The 15,197-nt window shown below is 32.8% G+C and overlaps 1 protein-coding gene across 1 annotated transcript in view; it reads left to right on the top strand.

Moving 5' to 3' along the window:
* Window positions 1–13,931, top strand: part of LMBRD1 (LMBR1 domain containing 1) — a 106,778-nt gene extending 92,847 nt beyond the window's left edge. The window contains exons 14-16 of the mRNA XM_090280502.1: window positions 2,032–2,110; window positions 13,134–13,225; window positions 13,367–13,931. Of these exons, the coding sequence (XP_090136628.1) occupies window positions 2,032–2,110; window positions 13,134–13,225; window positions 13,367–13,483 (288 nt within the window). The 3' untranslated portion in view covers window positions 13,484–13,931. The remainder of the gene's footprint in view (window positions 1–2,031; window positions 2,111–13,133; window positions 13,226–13,366) is intronic.
* The last annotated feature ends 1,266 nt before the right edge of the window (window positions 13,932–15,197 follow it).

Genomic DNA, 15,197 nt, shown 5'->3' with positions numbered 1-15,197 from the left:
TTGCCTTGATTCCAGAAATGTCAGTTTCTTCTTGTATGCCACTGGTGCCTTTCAAGCTGCTACCCCAGTGCTGAAGCTAAGAGAGTGAGTCCAAGTAAGTTTGTGTCTAGATTCTTTAAGAGGAACTACTTGGGACTTCACCAGTTTCTTCCCCGTGACTCAATCCCTGATATTTTTGCAGCCAGAAGTTGTGGGAACTTACCTTCCTGGCAGTGGAACTCTGGGCTGGGGATCCTGGTGTGGCACTTCGAATCCTCACTCCTGAGATATCCTTCCCGAATTTTTATCCACCACATGTGGATGTGGGACCAGCCCATTCCATATCTCTGCCCCTCCTGCCATTCTGGATGGATGTGGTTTCTTCAATTCTGTAGTTGTAAGACTTCCATTCAACTCGATTTCTGATGGTTCTGAGTGATGGTTGTTCTATATTTTTGTTGTAATTTTGATGTGGTTGTGTAAGGAGGTGAGCCATGTTTATGCTGCCATCTTGACTGGAAGTCTTCATTATTTTGGTATTTCAAAGATACTCATATTTAAAAGCAGTTTTTAATATGTGGAGGCCACATAAGATATTAGCTCACCAGATTAAATTTAGTTTTGCCAAAACTGATTTTCAATTCCATTGTTTCATACTAGTTCTTTTTAAAAATAACACACTAAAGTTCATTAAAGTAGTTTTTAAATGGATCCCATGGTGCTAAGCTACTGAGCTTTATCTCAGCAGCTTATTAAATGTTATTAAAACCTTTAAGATTTCTTTTAAAATAACATTTTAAGTAATTTTATTAATATGGCTCCTCAAAAAGTTTTGGTGAGCAAATTACTTGTTCTTAAGTACTATGAATCCCATAGGAGATGCTTTATAAATGTTTTATTTGTGGGTAACTGGGCTTTTACCATAATGGGTATCCTTTTACTTGTAACACTGATTTCTTTCTTTTTTTTTTTTAATGACTTATTTATTTGTTTGTTTATTTTATTTTTAGAGAGAGGGGAAAAGAGAAAGAGAGGGAGAGAAAAATCACTGTGTGGTTGCCTCTCACTTGCACTCCCAACTGGGGTCCTGACGTACAACCTCGTCATGTGCCCTGACTGGGAATTGAACCAGCGACACTTGGCTCGCACGCTGATGCTCAATCCACTGAGCCACAGCAGCCAGGGCTCTGTAACACTGATTTCTTCATGTTGATGTTTCAGCAGCCAGCTATGGTTCCTAGTTGTGACTGGGTAGCTAGTTTGGGTTTTTTGAAATTTGAAATATTTTGTTAATATCTGATTCAACCTTTGTTTAGTTTGTTTCCTTTTCCCAAAGTACCTCTTGTTCTACTTTCTAACAATTCAAATCAAATCCATGTTCCTGGGTCAGGTTTAAGCCTTTCTTTAATAGAATCTTCATTATTAATCTAGTCTGCCCAGATCACTCCTTTTTTTATCCTGTGGTTTATCCTCCTTTCTTTTTTGCTTCAACATGTAATTAGGAAGAAAAAACATCTTACTAGCATGTCAGTTCCTTAATTAATACTATGCATAGTGTAGATAAATATTGAGAATTTAGTTCATTGAAAAATGTTAAGCAATAATGTGGGTGAAGCAATTGTGATGGAGGTACACGAGTGACCTGAGTTTGGGAAACACGATGCTAGATCACCTGAATCCATCCATCTCACTTCTTATACCTTTTTATTCTCTTCTTGCCTCATCCCTGCACCTAGTTTTCTAAGTCATGCTTTTTAAACAACTTTCTATGAATGAAGACCATGCTTTTGCATGGACCAATGATACTTTTTCCTTGTTCCACTGTGGAAAAATACATAGGTTCTTTCTCTGGGAAGGAGCTCTGTTGTTCAGCACAGAACCTAAAGATTGTTGCAAAAAAGTCCTGATATTAAATTTATCTTAAAACTTACCTTTTAGAATATTAATTAGATGTAAATTATTAGAAGACAAAGTATGAAGTTAATGTGATTACTTCTGAATCAAAATTAAATTTTAATGTAATTAAATTTTAACCATATTTTCATCTTTCAGAGCAATATAACTTATGATGACCACAAAGGCAATTCAACCCTTTCTGTGCCAAAGAGTTGTGATGCAGATGCCCCTGAAGGTAAAGCAACTCTTACCAACTGTTTTAGAATTTATAACTCTTTAAGAAAAGAATTGACTTGCATTTTGCTGTTAGTCATTTGATGCATTTGTTTTAATATGTGGTGACAAAGGAACTTAGCAAGAAGAAAGTGGTAAGTCTCTTCAATAGAATTCCTTGGTGATATAATTATTTTAATTAGGGAAAAGACCATTGTAAATTAGTTACTTATGAAGTAATGAAGGTAGATAACTACTTAATCATATTTACTAGTATAATAAGTCACTCTTTCAGTGTCTTGTTTTTTACTTGGAAAGCTCAAAAGTTTTGGTGGAATTTTTAGGACCAAGATCAAAGATACCTATGAGCTAGAACAACTTTTAATTCATCCAGGTGTAGTCACTTGAGTTAGTAATAATAATATTAATGATAATAACAGGAACTTTTAAAAGCATATTGTGTTCCAGGCTCTGTGCTAAATATTTCATGTCTATTCTGAGAAAAACTCTGTGATCCTGTGCTCTTAAACTTTATGTATATTTTGAGAATCACTTTTTTCCCCAATTTTTATGTGTGTGATGTTGATTTTTTTTTGTTTGAATATTATAGTATTTTGTCCTGGTTATAGAGTCCATATTCTTTCAAAATTTGCAGTTTTTTCCTGCTGTGTATTCAAAATGCTTTTATTTCAGGGTAAAATATTATGTCAAATAGAGTGTTTTTCTTCATAAATTATTCATGGGTATCATTATGAAAAATGTAAATTCTGAGTTTTTTTAGCAGGGTGAACTATAGAATGTGAATGGAGTAACAGGAATAGGTACAGAATACAGGGATAGCCTAGAGGAGGAAGTAATTAACTCTACCTGGAGAAGATCACCGTGGGATGGTAGTCAAAAAAAAGGCTTCAGAAAAGAGATAGCAGAGCTGCATTTCATGGTTAAAGAATTTATCTGGTATTTGCATTAAGAGAAGACTTGTAGGCAGAGGAACAAAATGCACACATAAAATGATCTTAAGCTGTATAGGTATATGTTCAAGAGAATTTAAAACATTATTTGCTTTTTAAATTATGGGGGTAGGGGCTAGAGGGAGGAAATGATATTGCAATAGTTAGCTGTCAGATCACAAAAGGTATTGGGAAGTAACTAAAGAGCCAATAGTTTTAAACAATAAAGTAAATGTTATGATCTGATTTATTTTCAGTAGCTTATTTATAACAATTATATAGAGAATGGATTTGAGAAATTAAGAACAGAGCACCAAAATCAACTGGGAGGTATTTGGAGGGAGGGTTATTTATAATAACCTAGGAGAGATGGTGAAAGCCTGACATAAACAGTGGTTATGAAGGTATGAAATGATGAAAAAAATTTTTTGGGTTAATTTAAACTTTTTTATTACTTAGAGTAGTGACAAGGGAAATAGAAGGTTCTAGAATGGCCTTCTTGTTACTGAATAGTTTGGTAAATTTTGGTAGCACCAGGCTGAGATAAAAATTCATACTAAGAGAAAAAATATAAGAAGTGATGAGTTGACTTGATGTCTCAGGAACATTCAGGTGGAGGTTTTGTATAAGCAGTTTAATGTATATGTAAGGAATTCTAAGGGTAGAGATGAGAAGAGCATGAAGACTGGAAGTCTGAGGAGAATCTAAGGGCAGAGCAGGTAAAGGAGATACAGAGAAAAGAAGTGTGAAAAATGTTAATGGAGATAAAAACTTACTGCATTGAACAAAAAGAAATATAAAGTAGTACTGAGTTTACATTAGTCTTCCTAGAAAGTCTTAACTAGAGATTGAGATTGGATGGAAACTAGAAGGCAAGGACTATTTCTTTTTTTTTTTTAAGATCAGGAGAGACTTAGAAATGGTGAGATAAACCTAATGGAGTGGAAGTGGTCAAATAAAAACATCAAAGGATTAATGTTGGGCCAATATCATCCATTTCTAGAGGAAGTAATATTAAGAACATCAAGTCAGTTCACTTTTTTGCATGGGAGGAAGCAAAGATAGGGACTCATGAGGGTGGGCAGGACATTGGCATTTCTGTATGATTGTTTTCTGTGAAGTGTTAAGCTTAGGTCTTCTGCTGAGAATTAAGTGGGCTCTGGGGCATAAAATTGAAAAAAGTGGCAAAAGGTTGGATAGGCCATGAAGGTGAACAGAAGAGGGAACTGACTGAGTGAAGATAAGTTAGTGACAGATAAAGATGTCAAGGGACAGGGATGAAATTATTAATTTTTATTTTTGTTGAACAGATCTCTACAACTGGTATGATTATGCTCCATCAGTGCTTAGGTTGTCTGGGGAAGGTGGTTGTAGGACTGTGGCAGAATGGAAAGCAAAGGACAAGCTGAGAGGTCGAGAATAAAGTGACCAACCACAGAGTCCAGGATGTATAGGGAAATAGAGAAGAGGCTGAGACTGGGAGGAAAGGACAGGAGATTGGAAAACAGATATGACAGGGATGGGTACCTCTTTCTGCCTGAAGAAATACTAGAAAAATATTTTTAGTATAAATAAACATACTTGATTTTCCAGTTCTACTTTTTAATGACTTTAGTCCCAGATTTTTTACTTTAAAATATGCATACACATACACCACAAATAGGGTTGATAGTTGAAATGCTTTGGGCTGTCATTTTTAGCTGAGTACAAGTAGAGTGAAAAATTACTGTTGAGTTGATTTGTAATTGTTTAAAATAAGAGGGCAGTGATCCTGAAGATCTAAAGTAGATTCTGTTTCTTAATTTCTTGTAGTAATATTGAAAAAAAAAATCAAGATTTAAGAATTACGTTACACTTACATAAAATGGGCTCTAAAAATGCCTTTAACTGAGCGAATTTGTATATTATGGATCAATAAGCATTAGTCAAGTGATATACTTGATAATAACTTTTATGAATCACATTCAGTATTTTTCTTTTTCAGCCTAAACTAATTTAATGCTTAAAATTACTTCCTTTATTGTTTAATACTTAATCATTTCAGTTGACTTATCCTTTGAAATGTTATTTTACAGTACAAGAACATACCCTTTAGGTTTATGGATTTGATGTATATTTCTCAACTTTTTTCTGTTCTCTGTCTAATCTCCTTGGAAGAGAATGATAGAAATAGGACCATTGAATTTGGAGTGGCCGGGTAGATTTTTTTTTTTAAGAGGATACTTTAAATTTAAAAAAGCAATAGAGAAAAATGAAGAAGCAAATTAAGGTATGAGATTTAATACATGGGGTGGAGATGGAGTGGAATGTGTGGTGATGGACTCGTGGCAATATTTATTTAAATGCAAACTAGGAAAATCTTAGCATGCAGAGAAAAAAATCAGCACTATTTGTGACATTTTGGTGGAAACATTTGATTTGAATAGATGATACTATAATATAAGTACCTCGGGCACTGGATCTTTTTTATATGTCTGTTGCAAATAACAGAATTTTGGAGAATAGTTTTAGATTTAGAAACATTATAATTTGCAGTTGTATACTTAAAAGTATTTCTGAAAAATATTAAAGCAGTGATTTCTAAAGCTACATATATTGATTCATCAATTTTAAGTACATTTTAGAGATTTTTTAAGAAATACTGTGTTTATATAAATACTTAAGGTGGCTCTGCATTTATTAAATATGTAGAAAATATTACTGAAACCCTAGTTTTAAGTGTTTATAATGTTTATCATTCAAAAGAGAATTATTCATCTAAAAATAGTTTAGGTTCCTTGTATTTAAAATAATATTTTAATGAATAGAACAATTTAGTAAATTTATAAAGAGTGTCTTATTGCTGGCTTAACAAAGTTTTCTTCAAGTGACAATACTACTTAATTTATTTTTGACAGATAATGCATAATATATCTGTGAAAAGTAAGTCAACTGAACAAATTAGAAATTACTTTAAAATTTTTATGCCATTATAGCAAAAGGACCTTTGCATTTCTAGTTTTATATTCTTTAATTGTTACTTAATCTGTTGTTTTAATGTGAATAAAACAGTTTTAAAAAGTTATTAAAAGTAAAATAAATATAATTATTTGAGTCAAAATAGAAAGATGAAAGGTCATTGTTCTTTAATAGGCAGACACAATAGCCATTGTAAGTACTTGGGTAGCTTTTGGAGAGAAAGTGTCAGGAAACACCTACAGTCCCTACCTTTGAAAGCATACAGCCTAAGGGTTTTGGATATGAAAATAAATAATCGTACTAGATAGAAAAGTAGCAAGCTATATTGAAATTATAAACAAAATACTGTAGGGAATGAAAAGGGGGTAATGATTTATTCTGCCCAAAACATTTAGCCTGAGGCCAGAAGCATAAGATAAATCTAAATAAACTGAAAAAACTGAGGATATTCCAAGCAGAAAAGAAACCTTCATTAACAAGGCACAGAGACATAAATATATTTGGCAAGTTATTGTAACAATAAATTGTGGCAGGAGCACTAAATATTTGGAGAATATAGTAAGGGACAAAGTAAGGTAATATGTTTCTGAAGGATCATTTTTAAAAATTCATGAACCCAAAGTCTTACTTCTGCTGTCTTATTTAATTCTTTTACCTTTCTTGAAGTAAACTTGTATTGTCTTTTTAAATTTTAAAAAAATTTTCAGTTACAGTTGACTTACAACATAGTGACTAGTCATTTATGTAACTTACCAAGTTATCACCTTGATGAGAAACTTGTGTTGTCTTATTTGTACATTAAAGTAACTGGAAATGAAATGATATGTGTATATCAAACTTAATTTTAGGGTGGTTATTTTGATCAAGTGTATTTCGTAACATAATATGTGTAGATAGCCTTAACAATAATCAAATGATCTATAGTTGTAGATTTTAACTTTAGGATATAATTTTACAAGTTAGCAGATGATGATTAAATAAAAACTGATATTTTAAACTAAGTACATGAATTACAAAAATTTAAGCAGACTGAAACTTAAAAAGCTAAAGCAGGATTATAATCATAGATAGGAAGTACAAAGGGGAAAAGTGAGAATTATGTTAAATAACTAAATGTTAGGGGAAAATTAATAAAGTAAAATGTGCATCAGCGCCTTTTAGAAAGTAGTTAAAACACTAAGTTCTAGAGTAAACAAGCCCATGAGTGATTCAGAATACATTTCTCTATAAATATAAATTGTTTGCCAAGCTGTTTCGCTTTTGACAACAAATAGACAGGTTAGCCTGTTTTCACAGAACCGCTAGAACCTATCCTTCTGAAAACATTTATCTAAGATACTAAGTCCGTGAGAGATAGTCTTTTCCCCTCACTTTCTGTATAAGAATTATAAAAATGGAAATAAAGTCCATAAAGAGACACATAGTTTGTAAATAATTTAAAAAATATAAAATAGAATGTGAAAACAAGAAAACAGAACCTATAGAGGCCATCCAAATATTTAATCCTCCTTTTTTCAGATGCCAAACACAAAGTATGCTAGTTCTTTTAAATCACTATAAAACTCATTCTTTAGTGCAAAAAAAATCTGGCAAGTGCTACCTTTTATTGGCTGATTCAATTTCTATATTTGTATTGGGTTGACCCAAAAGTCTATTTAATTTTTTTCATAAAATAAAAAAGTTTTTGTTTTTACCAATATAATAAAACTATTTCTTTTAGAATTTCTATCTTTTTAAAAATTATATTTATTGATTATGCTACTACACTTGTCCTGATTTTTCCCCTTTCGCCCCCCTCCACCCAGCACCCCCACTCCCTCAGGCAATTCCTCCACCATTTTCATGTCCATGGGTCATGGGTGTAAGTTCTTCAACTACTACTTCCTATACTGTACTTTACATCCCATTGGCTATAGAATTTCTATGATTTTCGATATTCATCAATCTTTTCTTTTTATCCAGCTTCTACAGTGAGATTTAACAAAACATTGATTTAACTGTATGCCATTTAAAATTTTAAGATAAATATACAACTTTGATTTTTATTACATATTTTAATTTTTTATTTGCTCTCCTTTTTATTTGGATGTATGTTGCTAGTTTCTCAAATCTTATGTCTATATATTTCATATGCTATAAATTCCTTTGACAGTAAAAAAACAATGATTAACTGGGATTTTATTTCCAGATATCTCCCAGATCCAACCTTCCTTTCTATTCTGACAGCTCATGTTTTGACTTGGATTGTCTTCTGACTTGGTGAACCTCTTATACTCAGTTCTCACAGTCAATCTACATTCCACTCATGTAATTCCCTTTCTTAAAACAATTTAATAAATAATTTCTAATCATGTCACAATAAAGTCCAAGTTCTTTAGCCAGTATACAGTTAAGGTTTATATGTCTATTATAAATATTAAATAGTAGCAAGACCTCAGTCAGAAACCAAAGTTAGCAAAATCATGGACAGGCATGAGAAATTACATGGCATTTTAAATAGCCCAATCCTTCCTGCCAGTTTGCCACTAGTCAAACAAAATACTTGCTTTAAAATCTGTTTGCCATGGTAGATGAGTTTTCTCAAATGCCCTCTCTATATATGTGTATGCAATACAAGGACTTATTATAAATAAAGCACAGATATAGAGTATATTTAATTCTAAGTTGATTTCAAGTGAAGATAAAACATGATGATGACTTAATTGTGTCTTAAATCAATACTAAATGCTGTTTTAAAAATACATTTAAAATGCTGTATTTATCATACTTAATACATTTATCTCAGTGTCAGTCAGAATACATCAACAATGACATACAAGTAGTCTAAAAGGAAAAATGAAATATGTAATATAGAATTTCTTAGATATACAGTATTCCCTCACTTATCGCGGGTATTACGTTTTAGACCCCCTCTCCCCGCGATAGGTGAAAATCCACGAAGTAGGAACCTTACATTTATTTTAGTATTTATATATATTTTAAGGCTTTATAAACCCTTCCCACACACTTATAAACCATTCCCAGTCCCTTATTAACTTTATCCACTCCCTTATTAACCTTTTCCACACTTTTATAAACGCTACTAATGTTCTTTTTTTAAAAAATTTATTTATTTATTTGCTTGTTTATTTTTAGAGAGAGGGGAAAGGAGAAAGAGAGGGAGAAAAACATCACTGTGTGGTTGCCTCTCACTTGTGCCCCCAACTGGGGACTGACCTGTAACCTAGTCATGTGCCCTGACTGGGAATCAAACCAGCGACACTTGGTTCGCAGGCCAATGCTCAATCCACTGAGCCACAGCAGCCAGGGTTAAACACTACTTACATTCTTAAACTAATTCTACACTCTTAAACCTACGTAACTTTAACAACATACGTATACAGTACCACAAAATCCTACGAAATAGCGAAAAATTTGCGATAAATATAATATTTTAAAAAATCCCATGATACAATGAGGCCGCGATTTAGAGAGGAACTACTGTATTTATAAAGGCTGCTGTTGCCTGAAAAATAATGGTTTATGTGCACTTTCTGTTACTTATCTAGTTTGATGATAGTGAGAAGAAAGGGAGGGTGTGAGGTAGTGTGATTCAAAAGTCTGATTTTATTCATGTCTTTGAGATGTGCTTTCTAGGCTCTTATATATTTTTTTAATTTTGTGTAGCTACCTTTCATTAGAAAAGAACATTTTTATCTGAACCCTATTTTCAGTTTTTCATTGTTAACATGTATTCTTTAATTGGAGCTTTTTAATATGTTCTTTTGGGGAAGAAAAGTCAGAAGTAGTCTCCTGAGCACTTCTGATTTTAGAACACAATCCCTAAATGAAACATTCAGCAACTTAAATTTACTTTAAAGGCCAAAGTTCAAAATAGTCAGAATTTTTTTTTAGATAAGTGTAAAAGACCTCCTAGATATGTGTGATTCAGGTGAGCAGCTGGGAGATGGCAGATGGTAAGGAGGGAAGCCCCCCTGCGTTTTTCAGTGTGGAATCATCACTGGAATATGAAATATATGCATGGGGCTTATTAACCAAAATTCTCTGATGGACAGGCCATTAAATATAAATATATGTGTGCATATAAGGATAACCATAAAGAGCTCTTACATACACATTATGTGCATGGATTTGTGGTCTAGTGTCATATTTTTCAACAACAAAGCCAAACACTAACAGTGATTTTACCTTTTTATCTTATTTTAGAAGGCTTGTATTAAATCTACAATCTTTAAAAATGGTAAATGTGGTAGAAAATGTGATAGAAAAAAATATTTGTGTGTGTGTGTGTGTGTAGGGCAAAAGAATTGGGAGGTATAAGCCAATTTAAAATGTCACTGAGTGGTTTATTAGACCTCTGCGAAAACTATTTGATTTTACTTGCTCTGCCAACTCACTTCTCTGTTTTGTAATCCCTGATCTGGCCCGGAAATTTTGAATTCAGTCAAGTTCTGACCCCCAAAATATCTTTAGGTATGAAAAGGAGTAATAACAATTTTATTTTTAAAATTTATAGTGTTAGCAAAGTTGAGAAGGTTTAATGACTTTTTTCAAACAAGTTTATACTTGTATAGTGTAACTCATGTAATATTTAAGTAGTAGAAGATACTGTTCTTGATTTTAAAATAATTGTGAACAGACATTTTTGCATAAGCCCCAGCCTGTCTTCATTTTTGAAATATTAACATTGATTATTTTTATTTAAAGGTTTATAACTCTTTAGCAGGTTTTCTGTTACTAAATTATACACATTTAAATTTCAACAAACCCATTTGTATCTGTTTTGACTATAGAGAAAGAAAAATGAACATATACAAAATAGTCATGATACTAATGTCTAAGCAATTATTTGTCATACTACTATTGGACATACTTTTAAAATCGTAAAATTAGTTGTTTTTCTTGCTACTGTTTGAGCATCTCTTGAGAATTGTGTCCTTTAACATGGGTTATTCCTTGAAAGGAAAAAAAATTATTACTGTCACTTTGCATAAGGATTTTGATGTAGAGTTGGCCTTATTTGCGTTTTCATGTCCATGGATTCAACCATCTGCAGATCGAAAATATTTGAAAAAATATCACAGAAAGTTTTGTAAATCAAAACCTGAATTTGCCACGTACTGAGCACTGTGCTGAATCCATGCGAATGAAATGAGATGTAGGTATACTCTATTGTGGTCCATGTGCAAATAATACGTTATATGCAGTGCTGTGCCATTTTATATAAGGGACTTGGGTATCTGCAGGGGTTCTGAAATCAGTCTTCTGTGTTTACCAAAGGACAACTGTACCTCATTTGTTCTTTAGAATGACCCTGTAAGGAACTGTGGTCTGGTCCTCATTTTATAAGCACAGTTTCAACAGTTCAGATTGCCTACTCACATGGCAGAGACGTGGCCACGTGGTATGTGACACCAAGTCTGTCAGAGTCTGAGCTTGTGCTGGACATTTTATACTTTTCATTTTTGAAATAAATTCAGGTGTCTTATTTTGACACCCATGGAATCTCATTAGATTTTAGTCTAAGAATTAGAAAATGCATTATATAGCAATGTGATTTTTATATGAAATACCCCTTTTTAAAAATTTGGTTTACTTCAGTAATCATTGAATGTGAATGTGAGACTGATAGGTTCTTTGGAATACGCAGGCTTATCTCATTGAAAAAGTGATTAGTTGAAGTGACATATTACCATGAAGAAAGTTCTGTAGTGGAGGTGAGAGTAACATGTTGTGGGAGCAGAGTAAGGGACTACAAATGTCCTGTCCGGGAGTCTCTTCTGCTCAACTGAACTCCCAGCGTGCCGTGTAAAGCTGTAATCTTGAGTGCCAGTCACCACTGTAGGAGAGACGGGGAACATTTGTTCACCCACTGTTACGTGAAGCCATTTTGATTTTTCATAGGGAGCTTTGGATATTCATTGGAGACCTTTCTGTTTAGAAAAAGAGCAAATACAAAGGAGGCTCCTTAAAAATCAGTAGACCAGCATTAGATCGGTGGTCCTTGCTTATGAAAGGAAGAGGCTGCTACTCTATTAAAACTGCTTTGTACAGTTTGGTATTGAGCAGTAGAAGTAAATGTTGAAGTACAGTGGAAGGGGTTAGAATAGGTAAGATTTAGATTATCTAAAGATTTCCATAATATCTAAAGCTTTACCTAATAGGCCTTGTATTTTGATAAAATACAACCTAAATATTACTTTTCAGAAAACCATACGATGGCCAAAAAATGAAGTGTATTAGATCCTTTATGAAATAAACTGGACTACAAAATTCCCAGTTCAATTTTATGTTTTAAGAGAAACTAGTACTTATTTATTGAAGCTAAGAAGAGAGTTCATAAAATTAGAAATCAACAGTGCATTTTCTTAGTCAGCAACAGGATGTGATATTGGTCTCCTAATTGCATGTAGAATTTTTTTGCCACTGTCCTTTTTGGATAAAAATATGAAGAAATCATAATCTCTTCTGTAATTAATAGACTGAAAAGAAGTTGCTTTGTAAGGTAAGGGTTTTCTTTTATCTGCCACTTGCCCTTTAAGAAGTAATTTTTATTTTTATTTTTTTTGGAAAAAGGAAAGTATATGGTTTATTTTTAATTCAAGCTATAATGCTATCTGAAGTTCAGATAGTAAGCATATCAGTATATAATGATTTTTGTATTTTTTAGGGAAAAAAAAGCTCGAAGAACCTCTCAAGTTTAAGCTGTTCTGAAAATTGGATGCTTAGAAAAGTGCAGCTTACTACTAACCACATCTGATTACTTTGTTCTTTTAATGTTCATTAGGAAAATGTCATCTGCTTTGCTTTAGAACATGTCTGACATTCCTGGTTAAAATGATATTTCTCTTTTAAATACATTGAACTAGCCAGTATAATTTTTTTATACATAAGAGTTGGGATTGCATTGGTGGCATTCATTTTTTAAAATATGTCATATTAGTTGATAATTGAAACTATAATAGGGGATTGAAAGAGTCTGCTTTGGAGACAGATCTAAGTTTCAGGCCCATTTCTAATACTTATTGACTGTTTGACCTTGGTTATTAGTTTTGTTTAATAACTTCCAGATACAGTATTAATAATCCACTTCAAGAAAGAAATTATTTCACAGTTGTTTTTTATTTGCTTTTGTAGATCAGTGTACTGTTACCCGGACATACCTGTTCCTTCACAAATTCTGGTTCTTTAGTGCTGCGTACTATTTTGGTAACTGGGCCTTTCTTGGGGTAAGTATGGGTATCCCAGGGATTATTTGACCCTTAGTAGCTTATTTATTATATCACAGTAATGCCATTAGATTTTAAATTCATTATTTTCTGAATGACTTTAGATTTGAGAAATAACATATGGTTTATTTAAATTTATAGGTATTCTTGATCGGATTAGTTGTATCCTGTTGTAAAGGGAAGAAATCAGTGATTGAAGGAGTTGATGAAGATGATTCAGACATAAGTGATGATGAGCCCTCTGTCTATTCTGCCTGACAGCCTCTGTTGTAGACTTTATAAAGCTGACTGCAATATCTCATGCATTTTTTAAGTGTTAAACTACATTAGAATGAACTGAATAGCTTTCATCAAAAATGGGAGCATGGCTATTAAAAAAACCGATTTTTTTATGTTTTCTGAAGTAACGTTATTGTATTATAGATTAACATTTAAAATTGCTGTAATAACACTGTGTAAATATAAAACTACCAGCTCTGTAAGGGAATGTGTGTAGAATTTTTTTCTCTAATGTATAATAGTATTAAATTGATTAAAAATATTCCAGAATTAATATTCCCTTTTGTCACTTTTTAAAAACAAATAATAAATGACTTGTGTCTGTGCCTTTGGATCTCCGAGTAATGTGGAATTTTAAAGTGTCCATATCTGATTGTCTAAGAAAGAATTCACAATATAGCTGATAAATAAATGTTTCTGTCCTATGCATCTTGTTTTCTATTTTCCACATTAAAACACTAGTGCCAATTGAATAGATTTTATGAACAGATTTCAAGGTACTTGGTACTCTTAAGACCATGCCATTCCAAGAGGTGTAGTATTGTTATTGTTTAGGTATTAATTAATTAGATATTACCACCTCTGCAGTATGTAAGGCATATACATTGTTATAAGTAACCAACCTCAAAATTTGTATCCCTGAGTAAATGGGAGTCTTGTCAAGAATAATTTAATCCTGAAAAAAAATCAGTTTACTGATGAGTTTAAGATATGGCATCATATTTTTGCTTTAAAGATCTATTTCATTCTAAATATTTAGGATTTGCAAAAGGAATAAGGAAAATTATATATTGTCAGTAAATAATTTTGAATCATTCTAAATAGTGAGAAATCATCACAAATTAGAACATGAAAAACACATTATCCTTGAAATAAAATATTGAAGTTTCTGAAAAAGTCTTAGGAATTAACAACCATCTCCCATGTAATTCTCTCCCTTAATGTTTGTGGCACATTGCTCTGTTCTGATCATTTCTCTCTCTAGATATACTCTCATGGACTTCAGGTTTGGCTTTTTCAATGTTATTCACCAAGATTACATTCCCTGCTGCTCTTATTTTACATTTTCTTTATGGACAACCTCATATACCCTTGGTTCCCATCTATCCTATTCTTTCCTAAGCTCCAAACTTTTTACTTTTCCTATTGACTGGAAATTACTACTTCAGTTGCAACATGTTGAAAATTGAGCTCTCAACTTTCCTAGGCATACCAAGCCTCCTTCCATATTTGTTATTTTGACAAATAGTACCAGCACATAGCACATTGCCTAAACCAAAAATCAAGGAGATCTTATGTCCTGTGTATACCTAACTCATCATCCAATCAAATCATATTGATTTCTACTTCATAACTATCCCTCCATTAGTCCCCTCTTCTCTATTCTTACTGCCACTCATTGTGTTATGGACTGGATTTTGTCCTCCCAGAATTCTTATGCTTAAGCTGTAACCCCCTGCACCTGAGAATATTATTATACTTGGAGATAAGGCCTTTAAAGAGGTAATTAAGGTAAAACGAGGCCATTAGGTGGGGCCCTAATCCAATATGACTGGTGCCTGTCTCTGAAGAGGAAGAGAAATCAGGGATGTGTGTTCATAGAGAAAAAAACATGGAGGAGAAGGAGGCCATCTACAAGCGAAGGAGAAACCCCTCTGGAGAATCCAGCCCTGCTGGCAACTTGATATTGACT

The sequence above is a fragment of the Furipterus horrens genome, unplaced genomic scaffold (genome assembly GCF_987537825.1).
Source record: "Furipterus horrens unplaced genomic scaffold, mFurHor1.1.pri manual_scaffold_6, whole genome shotgun sequence".
Lineage (NCBI taxonomy): Eukaryota > Metazoa > Chordata > Mammalia > Chiroptera > Furipteridae > Furipterus > Furipterus horrens.
This window is presented reverse-complemented; position numbering and strand designations above follow the sequence as displayed.